The sequence below is a fragment of the Natator depressus genome, chromosome 1 (assembly GCF_965152275.1).
Source record: "Natator depressus isolate rNatDep1 chromosome 1, rNatDep2.hap1, whole genome shotgun sequence".
In the NCBI taxonomy this organism is placed as follows: domain Eukaryota; kingdom Metazoa; phylum Chordata; order Testudines; family Cheloniidae; genus Natator; species Natator depressus.
The window spans coordinates 146,633,273-146,652,874 of NC_134234.1; the positions used below are offsets into that span (position 1 = coordinate 146,633,273).

Genomic DNA, 19,602 nt, shown 5'->3' on the forward strand with positions numbered 1-19,602 from the left:
CATCCCGATGAGTCGAAAGAATAGGAAATATGGCAGGCGACCAGCTTGGCTTAACGGTGAAATCCTAGCAGATCTTAAACATAAAAAAGAAGCTTACAAGAAGTGGAAGGTTGGACATATGGCCAGGGAAGAGTATACAAATATTGCTCAGGCATGTAGGAATGAAATCAGGAGGGCCAAATCGCATCTGGAGCTGCAGCTAGCAAGAGATGTCAAGAGTAACAAGAAGGGTTTCTTCAGGTATGTTGGCAACAAGAAGAAAGCCAAGGAAAGTGTGGGCCCCTTACTGAATGAGGGAGGCAACCTAGTGACAGAGGATGTGGAAAAAGCTAATGTGCTCAATGCTTTTTTTGCCTCTGTCTTCACTAACAAGGACAGCTCCCAGACTGCTGCGCTGGGCATCGCAACATGGGGAGTAGATGGCCAGCCCTCTGTGGAGAAAGAGGTGGTTAGGGACTATTTAGAAAAGCTGGACGTGCACAAGTCCATGGGGCCGGACGAGTTGCATCCGAGAGAGCTAAAGTAATTGGCGGATGTGATTGCAGAGCCATTGGCCATTATCTTTGAAAACTCGTGGCGAACGGGGGAAGTCCCAGATGACTGGAAAAAGGCTAATGTAGTGCCAATCTTTAAAAAAGGGAAGAAGGAGGATCCTGGGAACTACAGGCCAGTCAGCCTCACCTCAGTCCCAGGAAAAATCATGGAGCAGGTCCTCAAAGAATCAATCCTGAAGCACTTACATGAGAGTAAAGTGATCAGGAACAGTCAGCATGGATTCACCAAGGGTAGGTCATGCCTGACTAATCTAATCGCCTTCTATGATGAGATTACTGGTTCTGTGGATGAAGGGAAAGCAGTGGATGTATTGTTTCTTGACTTTAGCAAAGCTTTTGACACGGTCTCCCACAGTATTCTTGTCAGCAAGTTAAAGAAGTATGGGCTGGATGAACGCACTATAAGCTGGGTAGAAAGTTGGCTAGATTGTCGGGCTCAACGGGTAGTGATCAATGGCTCCATGTCTAGTTGGCAGCCGGTGTCAAGTGGAGTGCCCCAGGGGTCGGTCCTGGGGCCGGTTTTGTTCAATATCTTCATAAATGATCTGGAGGATGGTGTGGATTCCACTCTCAGCAAATTTGCAGATGATACTAAACTGGGAGGAGTGGTAGATACGCTGGAGGGGAGGGATAGGATACAGAAGGACCTAGACAAATTGGAGGATTGGGCCAAAAGAAATCTGATGAGGTTCAATAAGGATAAGTGCAGGGTCCTGCACTTAGGACGGAAGAACCCAATGCACAGCTACAGACTAGGGACCGAATGGCTAGGCAGCAGTTCTGCGGAAAAGGACCTAGGGGTGACAGTGGACGAGAAGCTGGATATGAGTCAGCAGTGTGCCCTTGTTACCAAGAAGGCCAATGGCATTTTGGGATGTATAAGTAGGGGCATAGAGAGCAGATCGAGGGACGTGATTGTTCCCCTCTATTCGACATTGGTGAGGCCTCATCTGTAGTACTGTGTCCAGTTTTGGGCCCCACAGTACAAGAAAGATGTGGATAAATTGGAGAGAGTCCAGCGAAGGGCAACAAAAATGATTAAGGGTCTGGAACACATGACTTATGAGGAGAGGCTGAGGGAACTGGGATTGTTTAGTCTGCAGAAGAGAAGAATGAGGGGGGATTTGATAGCTGCTTTCAACTACCTGAGAGGTGGTTCCAGAGAGGATGGTTCTAGACTATTCTCAGTGGTAGAAGAGGACAGGACAAGGAGTAATGGTCTCAAGTTGCAGTGGGGGAGGTTTAGGTTGGATATTAGGAAAAACTTTTTCACTAGGAGGGTGGTGAAACACTGGAATGCGTTACCTAGGGAGGTGGCAGAATCTCCTTCCTTAGAAGTTTTTAAGGTCAGGCTTGACAAAGCCCTGGCTGGGATGATTTAATTGGGGATTGGTCCTGCTTTGAGCAGGGGGTTGGACTAGATGACCTCCTGAGGTCCCTTCCAACCCTGATATTCTATGATTCTATACTTTATTTAGGAAGGAAAAATGAAATCCACAACTACAAAATGGGGAATAACTGGCTAGTTGGTAGAACTGCCGGAAAGGATCTGGGGGTAATACTATACCACAAACTATAATGGTAGTTAAGTTTTGGAATAGGCTTTCAAGGAAGATTGTGTAATCCCCATCCTTGGAAGCTTTTAAAAGCAAGTTGGACAAACTCCTGTCAGGACTGGTCTAGGTTTAATTGATCCTGCCACACCACAGGGAGCTAGACTTGATTTCTCAAGTTGCCCTCCAGCTCTACATTTCTATGGTTCCATATCACTGATTCAGATACCTATTTGAAATCTTTTCTGTCTCTTTCAATAAAGACCTATCTTCCACAAAGACATAGGCTACCAGTTAGACTAATGATCATCTAATTAATCTGAAATCTAACAAAAAAGGGATCCATGAGAGAGAGAGAGAGAGAGAGTTGATGACAGTTACTTGTCTGAATCTTATTTCTAATGATTCTGGGGAATAAAAAGGGGGCAAGGAGAAACGTAATTCAAAGTTAAGTCAGAGGAGTATGCTCCCACCTAGTCTGGGGCACTGAAATGCCAGTGGCACTGAAATATTGTGAAAACCACTAACAATCTATTTTCCTTTTCTCTGCCACCTTCTTTATTAAAATAAACTGATATAAAAACTAAAAACTTCTGTAGAGACAAAGCAAAATCACAAAGGACCAATGTGTATTACATATGAAGGCCCTAAGTCTCCTTTTAATTCCAGCCAGCAACAAATCTCCTAGCTGGTAATGAGCAGTGTGAAATTAGCTTCTAGAGCATATCACTCCTGGTCCTGAATAATGCAAAACCTGCATCATAACTATGTTGTGATTATGGACACACATCAGAAACTACATTGTGACATTTACTGGTCTCCATTGCAGTTGTATCAAATAGAGCTGAGAAATTTGAATTTTTTCTGGAGGTGTGAAAACAAAGTTAGAAAAAAAAAAAAACACACCCAACATTTGTTTTCAAATGTGAGACTACCCATAAATATATGCAGGAATATTATTTATAGTCAAAAACTTAATTTTGTGGGTACACTTCCCAGTCACATTTAGGGACAGGTTACCTTATGCCTCTAAGACCGATCCCTATTGCAATAAGAGTACATAGGGGCACCACTCCAGTGGGTGCTTCTGGAGGAATTGTGATCTGAAGGAAGAGCCCATGTGACAACTTTTTTACAATCTATGACTCCTACCTCTCATTCACACCTCCCTGCAAGGATTGCGTTTGTGACTAGCCTCTCCACTGTGCTGCACATGTTGTAGGGCACGAGTGAAAATAATCCCTTCAAGGGAAACACCAATTCAAACATCAATGTCCCAATATAAAACAGGATAGATGATAAGGCATTGGACTGGGACTCAAGATATCTAGGTTCAAATACCGACTCTGCTAAGGGTGTCTAAAGCGAATTTGGCAAGTCACTTAATTGCTGTTTGTTGGGACCAGAATGTGAAGCTAAGGCAAGAGAAGGGCTCCTGGATATGGCCAATGTGACAGGTTCTCAGCATCCGTTCCTTTACTGGCTCCTGAGATCTAGGGTGACCAGATGTCCCAATTTTATAGGGACAGTCTAAATATTCAGGGCTTTGTCTTATATAGGCACCTACTACCCCACCCCCATCCCAATTTTTCACACTTGCTATCTGTTAACCCTACCTCTCTCAATAACAGCAGACACAGGCCCCAAACTTCAGCTCACAATGCTTAATGCAAAGTCAGTCATCAGTAAAACACAAACCGTTTATGACGTGGTTATGTGGTCTTGTAATCCAGGAAGGAATCCAGATATGCATATTGATACTACTAGCTCTAATAACAAAGTTCAACATCATGATCAGAAGGTACTGCTGGCTTGTTTGCAGGACTTGGCTGTGGGCAGGATGGAATCATTTAAAAGTGGCTCCTCTCATTCCTTCCTGAGAGATCCAAAAGGGTTGTTTAAGCCATTTGCTTTTTTCCTCCTCCGAAGCTCCCAGCTGTGAAATCCCATGTATTTCAGCCCTGACCCAGTGTTATTCAGCATGTGTGAAGTCACTGGGTGATACTTTGTGGCTGCACTGTTTAATCTATATGCCAATATTCTGTTCCATCATCAAACCCAGTCAGAACTGTTTTCCTTTTCTTCTCCACTTTGCCAAGCACACAGACCAGGACGAAAGCCAGCTGGCTTAGGCTCAACCCAGTTAAGATGGACATGATGCTTGTTGGCAGGAGTAAGCATTTGAGGAACTGGCAAAGGTTATGGCTGCTCCCTTGGGTAAGAGCATCTGCCTCGCTATTCTCAAAGTGGCTTGCAATCTCAGGGTGCAATCTCAAACGGCTGCTTCTTAATTTAAAGACAGCAGTAGCAGCCAGCCAAAGCCTACTTCATTTTCAGCTAGCCAAGAAACTGCATAATTTCCTTTGAGAGGCAGACCCCACCGTGGTTATCCATCCCTTTGTCACCTTGATGGCTATATGCTGTACCCTTCAAGGCCACTTAGAAGCTTCTGCTCACCTCTTCTGAAAAGGGTAGATTAGAGAGAGAGCATATTACATCAGTGCCCCAAATTCTGATTGGCTGTCAGTTCACTACATGTCCTTGTTACTACATATTAGATACAAAATATGTTAAAAGAAGATTATTAAAGTTGCAAAGTCAAGCACTCAAGAGTTAGGAAATGCAAGAATATGTCTGCCTATGTAATCATAATTTGGTCCCCTTGTGTATGGATTTTGATACAGTCTTTAATTACATGGTCTCAAACTATTTTTTCCATAGGACCCTGCCTCAGTCAGTGTACATAAGGGATAGTGTTCACTTATTGAGCAGCTATTCAATATTTTGTTTTCTTCTCATTCCTTAATGTGTGGCCCCAGGCCTTATTTACCATAACTATTCAAACCCTGCTCTGAAGACAGAATTATTAACTTCCTCTTAGGCTTTTCTATGGTGCTTATCATTATAGAATTGTGAATGCGAAAACTATAACAGGGTTAAAAAGAGAATTAAATAAGTTCATGAAGGATAGGTCCTTTGATGGCCGATGGCCAACGTGGTCAGAGATGCATGCCCATGCTCTGGGTGTTCCTAAGCCTATAATTACCAGAAACTGGAAGTGGATAACAGGGGATGGATCACTCAATAGTTGCCCTGCTCTTTTCCTTCCCTCTGAAGCATCTGGCATTGGCCACTGTCGGAAGACAGGATACTGGGCTACATGGGTCATTGGTCTAACCCAGTATGGCTGTCCTTATGTTACTCCCCCAGCCCTCCCTTGCAATGCCACAAGCCCACCTCTTGTCCCCTCTTCATTTTGACTCAGATGGCTTCCTCCTGCATGCTGCCTGGGTGCAAGAAGGGGGTAACAGAAAGCACCTGAGAGACAGGCTCACTTCTCTCAGTTCCAGGACCTGACCCAGAGCAGCCAGAAACAGGCTTTACAAGGAAAAGCTGGCTGTGGCCCTGGGCTGGAGAAAGCATGCTCAGTTACTCTGGGGGAATGTTTATGTGCGGTGCTGTCACACATTGGAGCTGTAAAAGACTCGACCATCCTCCATGAGGATGGAATCTTTGGAGATTTTTGTTAATTTTGAAGGTTTAAGCTCTAGCAAGTCTCTACTGAACATGGGTAAACAGCCATTTTTTTCAAATGCTTATAATATCTAAATTTTGTCAGACTTATAAGCGGATGGCAAAAGGCACATACCATGATGCAAAGTCCAGTCTTTGCAAAATGTAAATTACTTCTCTGAAGCAAAGGGCACTATAGCATTTGAAAGAAAAGACCTCAAGAATTTTTTAAAGTGGACAAAAAAAAAAAAACATTTCCCCCAACCCTTGGTCTTTAAAATGGCTTAATTAATTTGCCTGAATTTTTCCAAAAACTTTCATCTTTAGGCTGACACCCAGCATAGAAAATTCCAGCCTGAACAGTTAAAATCTGGAAAAGTTTTAAGCTACTGAAAACAGGGTCTTATAAAAGAAATGAGAATAATTGACCCTTCTGTTATTTTGGCAAGCTCTCTGTTTGGGAGAAGACTTCTGCAGCACCTTTCTTCAGGAGCTCTCAGGGTAGGACTCTCTCCTGAACCTGTCAGACCGCTTCTGATCTATCTGGCTCCCTTTTAAGTTCCACCTCTGTCAGGAGCACGCTCTGCAGGTGTGGCTGGAGGGTCACCTGGGCCCAGAGTTGCTTCTTAAACCCTTCAATTCCGATGTGGGGTACATAAACCCCGTCACACTCCCTATGTAAGGTGCCTTGAGATTAAAATACAGTGTTTAACTGCCAAGAATTACTAGCTACATTTTTCTGATGTGGTAACTAAGAAACACCGTTTCAGTAACTTAGCTACGAGGCATTTTGGGTTAGAGGCTAGCTGTAGAACCAAGAGAACTACATCCTTCTCTTGGTCTGAGGCTTACCTTGGTTTTATCAGCACTGGAAGCGAACACAGGGCTGTACTGAAGATGTATTCTTGACAAAATACAGATCTTCTCAGGTGTGCTTGGAATGACACAGGACTCAGTAGGTGCGTTATTAGCCCCAACGCTACAAACAGATGTCCTAATATAGACTCCACCTATGCAGAGTTTCCTTGGGAGCCCTAGTCTTAGGCTAGGGCTACACTACAGAACTTACAGCAGCGCAGCTGCCCCAATGCAGCTGTGTCGCTGTCGCTCTGCTCGTGCAGATGGTCTAAGCTGATGGGAGAGCGCTTTCCCTTTGACTTCATTACTTCAGCCCCCACGTGCCGTGATAGCTATGTCAGCAAGAGAAGCTCTGCTGCTGTCTACACCAGCACTTAGGTCAGTGTAACTTGTCACGCAGGGGGTGTCTTATTCACGCCCCTGAGCGGCATAAGCTATAGTGTGTACATAGCCTGAGGCTCCTGCGAGTTTCCCTTGGAGCATGAATGACCTTCAATTAGCACACCTATTTACAGGATGTGGGCCTTAGTCTGGCTAGTACTGCTCACACCTTTAATTTAAGGACCAGATTCACTGTCTATATCATAAAATTTTAAAAATAACTGCTTCTTCATTTGTCAGCACTCAGTGGGATAAGAGAGAAGGAAAACAAGAAGAAAAAGATGTACACATGCAAAAAACAAAAAAAAAACTGTGAAATTTCAAACACCAACAATTTTGTTTCAAAAACCAGTTACGGCTGCATAGTGACAACAGTGTTATTACCTATCTCATCAGTTACAGTAACATGAAAGCAAGTAAAGTAAATTAAGGACATAAACAATCTTACACTGTTCACTCAATTAGCAAACCTATTACTCTTATCCAAGTATAAAAAAATGCATATATCATCACAGTCCCCCTAACTTGGTCTCCCACAATAAATACATACACACAAATTTTACCAGAAATAAATAATATTTTCCTATTAATCTACCTACAGAACATTATTGTCAAGAAACAATTATAAGTGCTTTACTAAAATATTCTATCACATGGTAATTATATTATGTATATATATTTAGACATTGAAATCTACAAAATCCTCCAACACATTAAAAATAAAAAATAATAAAAATAATCCATGGGTCAGTGTTAAGGTAACTGTACGAGGATGAATGTCCTCAGTATGCAGCTTGCGGGAAATAAGTGCAGGATGTTTTTAGTGGCCTGCCACCCGTGTTTATTGCTGGAAGCTTCTGAATGCAGCCACTTTTCCTTTTCAGCCTGTTTAAATGCTGCACAATTCTAAAACTTGCTTTTGATAGTCTGTTGGCAGGTACTGTATGTCCCATTTTTGATTCTCCCAGAAGATTTAATACAGCTGCTAAGGTGTGAGGTAGTGGTGGAAGTTGTGGTGTAATTTTTTTCTATTTTGGGGGAAATTTGGGAGCAAACTGATCTAATATATAAAATGTGTGCCCAGATACTCAATCATGGGTGGCTTGGAAAAGTCTGCAATGCAACTACTATACTGAGGTGAAGAAAGCTGATTTGTGGGCCAATGGTAAGTAAAATGATTAACTATCTAACACACCACACTGGGCAATTTTCCAGTTTGTCAGACCTCCCCAGCAGAACCTGTGAAGCAAGGAGTTTTGGGTAGCATGAAAATGTCAGTTAAATATGGTGTGTTGGGGTTCCTCCCCACCACTCAACAAAAAAAAAAAAATACCTCTCTGATGTCAGCCGATTATAAGAGTTGAAACAAGAGCTTAGTAGCTGGTGTGACCCCCACAACAGTAGTGTTAAGCTAGTATGTCCAATAAAAGGTAGACTGCTTAAAGCAGCTTCCTTCATTATAAAGACGATACTGAAAATATACTGACTGGCATTTGGTGACAGGGGTGCTGGAATAATTTTTACAGTGGGGGTGCTGAGAGCCATTGAACCAAACTGCAAACCCTGTATATAATGGAAACCACTTCAAGCCATCATTTGCCAGCAATGCCCCTCTGCCATGTATATTGGTCAAACTGGACAGTCTCTACGTAAAAGAATAAATGGACACAAATCAGATGTCAAGAATTATAACATTCATAAACCAGTTGGAGAACACTTCAATCTCTCTGGTCACTCGATCTCTGACTTAAAAGTCGCAATATTACAACAAAAAGACTTCAAAAACAGACTCCAACGAGAGACTGCTGAATTGGAATTAATTTGCAAACTGGATACAATTAACTCAGGCTTGAATAGAGACTGGGAGTGGATTAGTCATTACACAAAGTAAAACTATTTCCCCATGTTTATTCCCTCCCACTTCCCTCCCCTCCCACCCCCCGTTCCTCAGACGTTCTTGTGAACTGCTGGAAATGGCCCACCTTGATTATCACTGCAAAAGGTTTTCTTTCTCTCCCCCCCTCTCCTGCTGGTAATAGCTCATCTTAAGTGATCACTCTCCTTACAGTGTGTATGATAACACCCATTTTTTCATGTTCTGCGTGTATATAAATCTCCTCACTGTATTTTCCACTGAATGCATCCGATGAAGTGAACTGTAGCTCACGAAAGCTTATGCTCAAATAAATTGGTTAGTCTCTAAGGTGCCACAAGTCCTCCTTTTCTTTTTTTAAAAAACTGTGCAATTCCAGAAAGCAGTTGAATGGATCATAGGTTATAATCATAGTCAATCATACCAAAATAGGACAGAATTAAGTAAACTGCAGTTGGAAAATAATAATAAATAATCATACTTTGCCCTTCATCTGATGATCGCAAAATACTTTACAAATAATATATATATATCCTGTGGCAAATTGCTGGCACAATTATGATGGGTCCTGCGCTTCCTCTTCCTGTGTGGGGGGGTTCAGGGTGCAGTTTCCTGCCCCTGAACTAGGGTATCTACTGTCCCACTAGTAACTCAAAGAAGAGTAGTGGAGAGGGAGGGACCCTGGCCCGCCCTCTACTCCGGGTCCCAGCCCAGGGGCCCTAGGGATAGTGGCAAACCACTTGAACTAGTGCTTCCTTCCTCTGGGCTACTTCCCTCTCCTGCTTTTCAGCTTGGGGGCTTCCTGCCCTCTCTCTGCATAAGCTGGGTGTCTCTTTACCTAGGGTCTTGGTCTTCTAGCCAGCCACGGCACTTCTCCAAACTCTCCTCTACTTCAACTCCTGCACTCTGCTCTGACTCCTTTCCCTGGCTGATTGAAGCAGAGAGTTTTTAATCAGGTGACTGGCTTCACCTGAAGCCAATTAGAGCTCTAATTGGCTTCAGGAGCTTTTAATTAATCTATAGAAACCCTTCTTCCCTCTACAAGGAATAAGGCTTCTCCTCATCCTGGGACTTACATCTCTCTCCTATATCGCTCTCCTGCTGCCTTCTGGCCATGCTGTATCACAAACCTCAAAACAACTGCCAGTGGAGCTGAATACTATTATAGTAGATCTTACATATGGGTAAATTGAAGCACAGAGGAAATGATGGCAATGCTAGGAATAAAATATTGGAGGAATTAACCTCCAGTCTGCAGCTTTCACCTTTAGACTCTATTCCCTCACTCTGGAACAGTGCAAGAATATTTATAAGGGCAGAGGCAGATTACGGTTTTGTGGGGCCCTGGGCCAGGACAAATGGGGGCCCCCTCCACCCTTTCTGCCTGCAGTCCCCCGCAACCTGCCCATGCTCCTCCCAGGGAGCGGGGTCAGGGTTTGGGGGCTTCCCCGACTTCTCCCTACTGGTGCTCCTGCCGGGGAGAAGGGTCAGGGTACAGGAACATCCTAAACCCGGTCCCCGGCAGGAGCGCTGAAAGGGCTGGCGGAGTGGGGCAACCCCATACACCCTGACCCCATTCCCCAACAGGAGTGCCGGGTAGGCTGGCAGAGCAGATTGGGGCATGGAGGCATCCCCATTTTTCCAGGGGCCCCCAATTAGCCAGGGGCACGAGCCACGTTGGCCCAGTGGCTAATCCACCACTGTATATGGGGTGGGGAGGGACTCTCAAAAAGAACATTCACTGAACATTCATTTTACTAGTGTGGAATATAAGAATTTGGCTGAAGCTGAGCTTTGAAAAAACAGTGTTACTCTCTACCTGAGCTGCTTTTATCATCCAGTCTGCACTTATACCTCATCTTCACTGCTGCAAATGGCATTGTGACAAACAAAAGAATCCTAGTTAGTGCAGCCAGTGCTGAGTTATCTTATTTTAAAAAACAACAACAACAAGCCCCAAACATACACCCTGGAAATCTTCCCAGATTATACATCTGTCTCTCTAATTTACACTTTAGAGGATGAAACCAAACAGCAATGGCATTAGAAGGATTAGTGAATTATTCTTTCCACCAACTCTCCCTGATTTTCCTCCTTGGCTTATCCTCCAAAACAAAGCATAAACCAAAACAAAAGTTGGTTACTGGATGGCTATCTAGATGTCCACCGCTACACAATCTACATTATGCCTGTCACCATCAATTCATTTTTAATAAACATCATATTCCAGTTAGTTTACTTAGGTTTGGCTTAATAAACTAAAGAGTTAGTCCACAGTACAGTAAAGCATTTTTTCTCCTTCTCACTGCTCCCAGGGGTTCACCCCCTTAACCCATTTATATGATAGCAATGGTTCTGAATTATAAATGAGATTTTTAGTACATTCATTCTCCTTCTGCCCCCAGTAAGTGTTTTGGGAACACTTTCTGTACTTCTTCAGACACTATACTATGCTGATGACTACCTGACAGGACACCGTATCAGCACATCTAAAAATGAAATTAGGAGGAAAGTGACATTACAGCAAACTTCAAACTCCTTGTTCTGGGGTAGATGGGAACAGTTGCAGTAATTTATCAAGAAGAATTTCTAAAGACTAGGACTACACAGTATTTTGACAGTATTATCTCGCTATAAATCCACGACATAAGGTCCAATCCTGAAAACACTCATATCAATACTTCCAATGGCATCATTCACACATGTAAGGATTTTCAAAACTAGAATCGTAGTCTCCAAATTAGAGTCTCAAAAGAATCACCATGTACTATTCTGTAGTAACGCAGTAAAAGTTTTGAACCCTGAAGCTACAAGCTTTTAATTAAGGTAAACTTAATTGCTAATTTTAAAGTACACCAGCTACTCAAGTACCTGATATATCCCAAGTGGCAGAGACATTTGTGCATGGTTTGGTACATCTCCAATGACATCTGGTATCTCATCCAATGGTACATTTTAAGAAAGACTTAGAGGAACCTCGACATTTTAGTAAAGGATGCCAAAAGCTTTAAATATAGATTTGTATATGGGGCATAAAATGAATTACTGGATTGCTAGCCATATGTTATATTACTAGCACAAACAAGACTTTAATTAGTAAGGCAGGTTTGGCAACTTACCCCATCACACCTGATTTCCATTCCAACGCACATTCCAAACAAAATAAAAATATATGTACTTAAGAAATAAATAGGTCTCATGATTGATCACCACTGTATTATTGCTTGACTACCTTTTCCAATACCTTTGTTTATTACCCTCCCTTGCTGTCTAATATCTCATATTCAGTGGGTGCATTTAAAAAAGATTATTCTCAGCGTAGAGTTATTACCAATTCCAGACACATTCCTTGGACTTCACGTGGGAATAATCCTGGAACCTGTAACATCTCTAAAACTGGAATGGATTTTTTCAAAACTATACCCCACCATAGGGTCAGATCCTGAAATCATTAGTGTTTTCATTGAGCACAAGGGGTTTTCTTGCATGGAAAAGTTGTTTTATCAGTGCCTTAAGACAATAAAATCTTCAGGGGAGAGGTATATGATTTTTAGTTGTCTGCAAATGGCCATGCACACACATAGCATTATATAAAGTGCAACACAAGTGGCAATTGGGCAAAATATTTTTAGATTTTACAAAATTGCTTTGAATTTAAATTTAAAAATTATATGTATGTTCCTGTGCTTAGATACCAGAAGCTGAAGCAATCACACCAGTAAGCCAAATGTTAATGAGCTTCATCATAAATAACAATATAAAGAAGTTACTTACGCCTGTCGGTCCCTGTACATCTTGTTAACTTTTTCCCACTGGAAATTAAGCCGAGTCAGCGTTTCCTGTATCTTTGCAGCTTCCCCGGGTGTGGCACTTTGCAAAGCTGATGTCTTCTTGCTGCGAATAACCTCAGTCTGACCTGAGAATCTCCCCAGACTATCTTTAACTTTCTGCAACATCAAATTTTTAGAAAAAAAAAAAGAAACATCAGCTCTTGTTAAAAAGCAAATAAACAAAACAAAAACACCGTAATAACCTGGACAATGATAACAGTCCTACAATACTTAAGCAATAATGATTGAGACACAAGTCATTTCCTGGGGAATTAATAACTTGCAGAGAGAACTGATGGCTTGAGGTGAAGCAGAGGGCCATTAACCACAGCTAGTCATTAATTCCACAGGAAATAACGTGTTAAGGTTACTACTACTTTAACCCAGTTTATTCATAAGGAAATAGAACAAAACCCTCTTTTAACTTACATTGCACATCCTTTCCAAAACACCACCTGGTTAATCAAGTTTGCTGAGAAATGATCCAGCAAGCTAGCCATGCTCATTCATTTTCTGGAGGGACCTTTAACTGTTTAACTACTGCTGTACGTCTCTGATACGTGAGATCTTGTGTTCAGTACACATGCCACAGGTATTAATGGAACAGCCTGAAATAATTAGTACATTGAGTACCACTGACACTAAATTTTGCTGAATGTGCCATCTATGTTCACAAGATAGAACTGGCCATTCTAGATCAGAACTTTGAGTCATATAGTCTAACTCTCTATCCACAGAAGTGGTTAGTTCTTGATGTTTCAGAAGAAGGTGAAATCCTCCAAATTGCACCAAGCTATGGAATGGTGTGCACTGGTGGACTAAAAGAGAAGAGGACAGAATTGTTTCCTGACCCTTAAAGCATATTTAAAATTGTTTTATTATCTTAAACTTTCAAAACTCCAGATGTTGTGAGTGGTCCTGAAATTATCCATCCAGTCACTCCATTAAATCCCGTGACAGAGAATTATGTGGATTGACTATACACTGTGTAAAGTAATATATACATAATATTTTTATTTCTATTCTGCCTTCCATCCAAGAATTCCAAAGCACATTACAAGTGTCAGTGAATGTAGCTTCACAACCTTCAACCTCTCTTCCTCTCTGTGGTCCATTTCCTTCCTTTCCCTCTTTCAAGTCCTCCTCGGTGCTGCTTCTCATATCAAAAAGGTTTCCCGTTCCTCTCTTTCTGCCCTTCCACAAGTTGTTTCACATCTGCTTTGGATGGGTGCTACCCCTAGTGAGGGTGAATGTAAGTCCCCCTACTTCTGCCACCACAGTGCCAGCTGCCTGCAGGTGAAACAGTCTATTGTGATACCCTTCTGGTGGGCTGTGGCCGGACGAAACTTGTGGTAGTGGTAGTATTGTCAATTGCAGCCCAAGCAGCCTATTCACAGGCATAAAATAAATAAATAAAATAAAATAAGAGGTTCTAGCAGACCCAGGCTTTGAGGATTCCTGGGTGTTTGTGATAAGTACCACGAATAACTTATACCCACTGTATCACCTTGACTCAAAATTTGTCTACTGATCATGAATGAGTATCTATAGAATACTACTGAAAAGCAAATAGTTCTGCTTCATTGTCAGTTCAGTGTAAATTCTGGGATGCCTGGGAATGTCCCTTTCAGTTTCTCTACTTAGATCTTTGACTATTCCTGACAGTCATACTTCCTCAGTGTGTCCAAAGTCTCAGTAGGGAAGGTGAAGGGGCACAGGACATAACTATAGGATAAACCCAAAGAGAGTACAGGAAGTAAAAATTAAACCTCCACATCTTAATTCTTAAAAACCTAATAATGTCCAAGGATAAGCTTCTACAACCCAATCAGGATCTGTAACAACAGAGGTGAGATGGAGGGGATATAGGTGAGAGGTCCCCCCAAATATCCTTAATTAGATATGGGTTCTTCCTTGCAAGGCCCCTTCCAAATGCTCATTTGGGAAAACCATATCACTAAGTCAGGAACTTGTTTCGATTCTGGGGAGTATCAAATATCTGTCTCCTCTTGACAGGTGACTGAGAAGGACATAATTAATACTTAGGAAAAAGAAATGGGGTGATGTTTTGAACATCTGCCTCTCCTGTCCTGTTCCTGAAAAGGCATAAAACACTTATGAAGACATTAAACCATACCATGGATGGGGTCCGGTCTACCACATTTTTCCCCCTTTCAGCTCTACCAATTTTTTTTTTAAACATGAATTTGTTGGGAAAATCCAATGCAAAGTAGAAGGTGCACTAGTAACTCCAGCATAAAACTTCCTTTAAAAAAATTTTAAAAAAATGAAAATTTCCCTTTGTGGATTAATATGGAATGAATCTGAGTATCAGAGAAAACTATTTCTTCAAGTAGCTGACCTCCTCTGGCACATTGGTCAATCTACTAAACAGCCATAATTCGCAACTTTCCTTCGGTTCCTTTGTCTTTACAGCACGTGGAAGGCTGCAAATATTGGTTTTCTACTGAATAACCCAAATGTAAAAAAAACTTCAGCATAACATTATACATATTAGAGACTTAGAAACAATTCACAAGATAAGCATTTCACAGATTCCAGTGCCACAAAAATACATATGTTGCTTGGTGAGTTGTTTTTCATTTGTATCTCTGTAGTAGTTCTGTTTGGAAGGGTCTCGCTGAATTAGATCAGTCTCTCTTTTGAAGCTTGCCAAGACTCCTGCTTGACAGAGTCCACATTTGGTACTTCCTTCCTGCAACTCATCTTTTCTCCTGCCAGTATACCCTAGCCACCCACTATCTGCCCAGACTCTGCCCACATTGCTCTGCATCTCTGTTTCTCTCCCTCATTTTCTTCTGAAGTGTATGGCCTCAGCCCTGGTCTAAACTAGGACTTTAGGTCGAATTTAGCAGCGTTAAATCGATGTAAACCTGCACCTGTCCACACGATGAAGCCCTTTATTTCGACTTAAAGGGCTCTTAAAATCGATTTCCTTACTCCACCCCTGACAAGTGGATTAGCGCTTAAATCGGCCGTGCCGGGTCGAATTTGGGGTACTGTGGACACAATTTGACGGTATTGGCCTCCGGGAGCTATCCCAGAGTGCTCCATTGTGACTGCTCTGGACAGCACTCTCAACTCAGATGCACGATTGTTTGCCGTTGCTCTGACGCAGGGAGGGGCGACTGAGGACATGGCTTACAGGGTTGGCTTACAGGGAGCTAAAATCAAAAAAGGGGGTGGCTTTACATCAAGGAGTATTTCAGGCAGGACTTCATGGAGGGTTCCAATAAGAAATGGTGCACCTAAGTTATTGTTCTTATTGGAACAAGGAGGTTAGTCTGGCCTCTGATTGATACATGGCTAGATTTACCTTGCTGCACCATCTCTGTGAGTGACTGCAGTGTGACCTATAGGAATGAGTCCCCTAGACAGGGGGCGGTGCGGGGGTTGAAATGAGTACAAAACAAATCTGGTCTATTTCTTGTTTTGCTACACTCCATCTATCTTTTAAATCTTTGGCTGGCAGCAGACAGTGCAGAAGGATTGCATGCCATCCACATCTCATGGCTGCTTGGCAGAAGATGGTACAATAGGACTGCTAGCCATCCTCATCTCTTGCCTGCCCGGCAGAAGATGATGCAATAGGACTGCTAGCAATCCATATCACCTGCCTGCTCACCATAAGATGGTTCAATAGGACTGACTGCAGGACTAAAGAGAATGACTTGATCAAGTCACTCCAAATTTAGTCCTTGCGCCCATGTCTGCCCAGGCGCTCCTGATCGACCTCACACAGGCGACCAGGAGCACCTCGGACATGACGATGACGGCTACCAGTCTTATTGCACTGTCTGCTGCCACAAGGCAATGGGTTGCTGCTGCTGTGTAACAATGCAGTACTGCGTCTGCCAGCACCCAGGAGACATACGGTGACAGTGAGCTGAGCGGGCTCCATGCTTGCCGTGGTATGGCGTCTGCACAAGTAACTCAGGAAAAAAGGCGCGAAATGATTGTCTGCCCTTGCTTTCACGGAGGGAGGGAGGGAAGGAGGGAATGGGGGCCTGACGATATGTACCCAGAACCACCCGTGACAATGTTTTAGCCCCATCAGGCATTGGGATCTCAATCCAGAATTCCAATGGGCAGCGGAGACTGCAGGAACTGTGGGATAGCTACTCAAGGTGCAACGCTCCGGAAGTCGACTCTAGCCTCGGTACTGTGGAAGCACTCCGCCGAGTTAATGCACTTAATGCACTTAGAGCATTTTCTGTGGGGACACACACATTCGAATATATAAAACTGATTTCTAAACAAATGACTTCTATAAATTCGACCTAATTTCGTAGTGTAGACATACCCTCAGACTGAGCGCAGAGCTGAGAGCTGATAAGAGCAATGGGGTGATGTTTCTTAATTCTGCTTAATGAGAGAGTGCTTCTGTCAAGGTTCCTTCCCCACTCTGAACTCTAGGGTACAGATGTGGGGACCTGCATGAAAGACTCCCTAAGCTTATTCTTACCAGCTTAGGTTAAACACTGCCACCACCAAAGTGTTACACAAAGAACAGGGGAAGTGCCCACTTGGAAACGTCTCCCCCACAAAATATCCCCCCAAGCACTACACCCCCTTTCCTGGAGAAGGCTTGATAAAAATCCTCACCAATTTGCATAGGTGAGCACAGATCCAAACCCTTGGATCTTAAGAACAATGAAAAGCAATCAGGTTCTTCAAAGAAGAATTTTAACCCATTAAGAATTAAAGAAAAAGTAAAAGAATCACCTCTGTAAAATCAGAATGGTAAATACCTTACAGGGTAATCAGATTCAAAACATAGAGAATCCCTCTAGGCAAAACCTTAAGTTACAAAAAGATATAAAAACAGGAATATACATTCCATTCAGCACAACTTATTTTATCAGCCATTTAAACAAAACAGAATCTAACGCATATATAACTAGATCGCTTACTGACTTTTTACAGGAGTTCTGACCTGCATTCCTGCTCTGGTCCCGGCAAAAGCATCATGCAGACAGAGAGAACCCTTTGTTTTTCCCCCGCTCCAGCTTTGAAAGTATCTTGTCTCCTCATTGGTCATTTTGGTTAGGTACCAGTGAGGTTATCTTAGCTTCTTAACCCTTTACAGGTGAAAGGGTTTTTCCTCTGGCCAGGAGGGATTTAAAGGTGTTTACCCTTCCCTTTATATTTATGACAGCTTCTCTGGCTGGTGGTTGGCTCCCTGCTCCAAAGTGGTATTTCATGCATAGTGGGGATGACTGCTGATTGGACTGACTGTAAGAGAGGAGCAAGCTGGCAGCTTGTGGGTGACAGCACTCTTACATCACCAGCAGGATTGGAGCGGAGAGGGTTGAGCAGTTTTGAAGGAAGTAGAAAGAAAATTAAAATTTCCCACTAGCACTATATGAACCCCCTCAGCCCTCTGACTAGGCCTTAGTAGCTCTGTTTTGCCACATGAAAAAAAATGCAGACCCCACCTTCCTCTCAGTCCCAAAAAGCATGCATTGGCACTACCAGCAGAGGATTTGGAGGTCTCTGTTTCAAGTAGAAGAAAAGGGATAATTAACATGAATGGTCTGTTTTGTAGTGGTTCTGTCAGTGTCTTCCTATGAATCCATATTCCATCCAACTTTAAGACTACTTTGTTGTTACAGAATCCTGGGAAAACTGCACACTGAGCATTAAGACTTATACTTTTTATTTCATGTGGGCATAAGATATATGCATGTACTAATTACTTAGGTACAACATTGTGCAATCAATGTATACACCATACCATAAGGAGGTATAATAAACAAGTTGCCCAAGCAAAGGTCTGATCCTGCAAACCCTTGCTCATGTGAATAATTCCTATTCACAGAGGTATCCCTGCTGAAGTCAATAGAATATACTCATGTTAAGGGTTTAAGGCATTTAACATTTCTATTGTCCTTCTCTGAACCTTTTCTATTTCTTCTATATCTGAATAAAATTACAGTATCCAAGTAAGGATGTACCATTGATTTAGATACTAGTGTTATAAAATTTTCAATATTATTCTCTAACTCTACCATAATACAGAATAACATTATTTATGATTTGAACTACAGCTTCACCTGGAGAAAGGTGTTTTGTTGAACAGCCCATAACAATGACAGGAACTCATGAATGTTATGTGTAATTTAAGATATTCCTTCTGATGTGTGTATCACAGAATGCCTGCTTGTGGCCTGGGATGGCCCCACAGACACCCCACCTCAGTTTCCCTCTGAGTCTGAGAATCCACTTACAGTCAACAAAAGAAAAAATATTTAAAACGCTTTTAAAACAAAATTCCCCCTCTCTTGGATTATAATTTATTCAACATAGTTCATCGTCCCAAAGTTAGTCCCTTTTCACCTATACCTAGCTTCAGGGTTTCCACAACCCTGCTTGTGGACTGTGTAGTTCAAGTCCTAACCTCCCCATCGCACAAACTCTCCTTTTACTTCAGGGTTTCATGGCCCTCTTTCTGGGGGCGGTACGCTGGCTGAGTCCTTCTTTTTTCTGGGCTCTGAGCCTCTTTTTGAGATTCATCCACCCAGTCATTCGACTACTTCCTTAATCCTTCCCAAGCACTTATCTGGACCCGTGAGGACAGAGAGAAGCCTTGCTTCACCCACTAATACAAGGCTCCTGGTCCTTGGCCCGTAAAGGAAAAATAGACTGTTTTCTTCCCATACTTTCACCCTCCCAGGCACAAACTATTCCTCAGGACCATCTGTTTCTTACCAATATCTGTTTTGGTTTTCTGGACACTTGGAATGAGCTAACTAACCTCTCACACTACCTTTTTCTTGTCCGAAAGGGCCATTACACAATTACACTGCATAACCTTGCACTTGTCTAGTTATTTTCTCCTACTATCACATTGTCCAGTTGCCTAGCTTTAACAGGTGCTTCTGAAGTTGCTCAATGTTTTTCCTGGTCTTCACCAGAATAACTGTCATCTTCAAATTTTGTCATCTCACTGCTCCCCCTCTTTTCCAGCTATTTAACACATTAAACAACATTTGTCTTTGTACAGGTATTTGACTTAA

At 42.4% G+C, this 19,602-nt stretch overlaps 1 protein-coding gene across 6 annotated transcripts in view; it reads right to left on the reverse strand.

Annotated features, from left to right (window-relative positions):
• DMD (dystrophin) overlaps positions 1-19,602 on the reverse strand; it is a 1,886,383-nt gene that overhangs the window by 1,027,652 nt on the left and 839,129 nt on the right. For all 6 annotated transcript variants that reach the window (XM_074968560.1, XM_074968534.1, XM_074968525.1 and 3 more), the window contains one exon: positions 12,507-12,679. In XM_074968560.1, the coding sequence (XP_074824661.1) occupies positions 12,507-12,679 (173 nt within the window). The remainder of the gene's footprint in view (positions 1-12,506; positions 12,680-19,602) is intronic.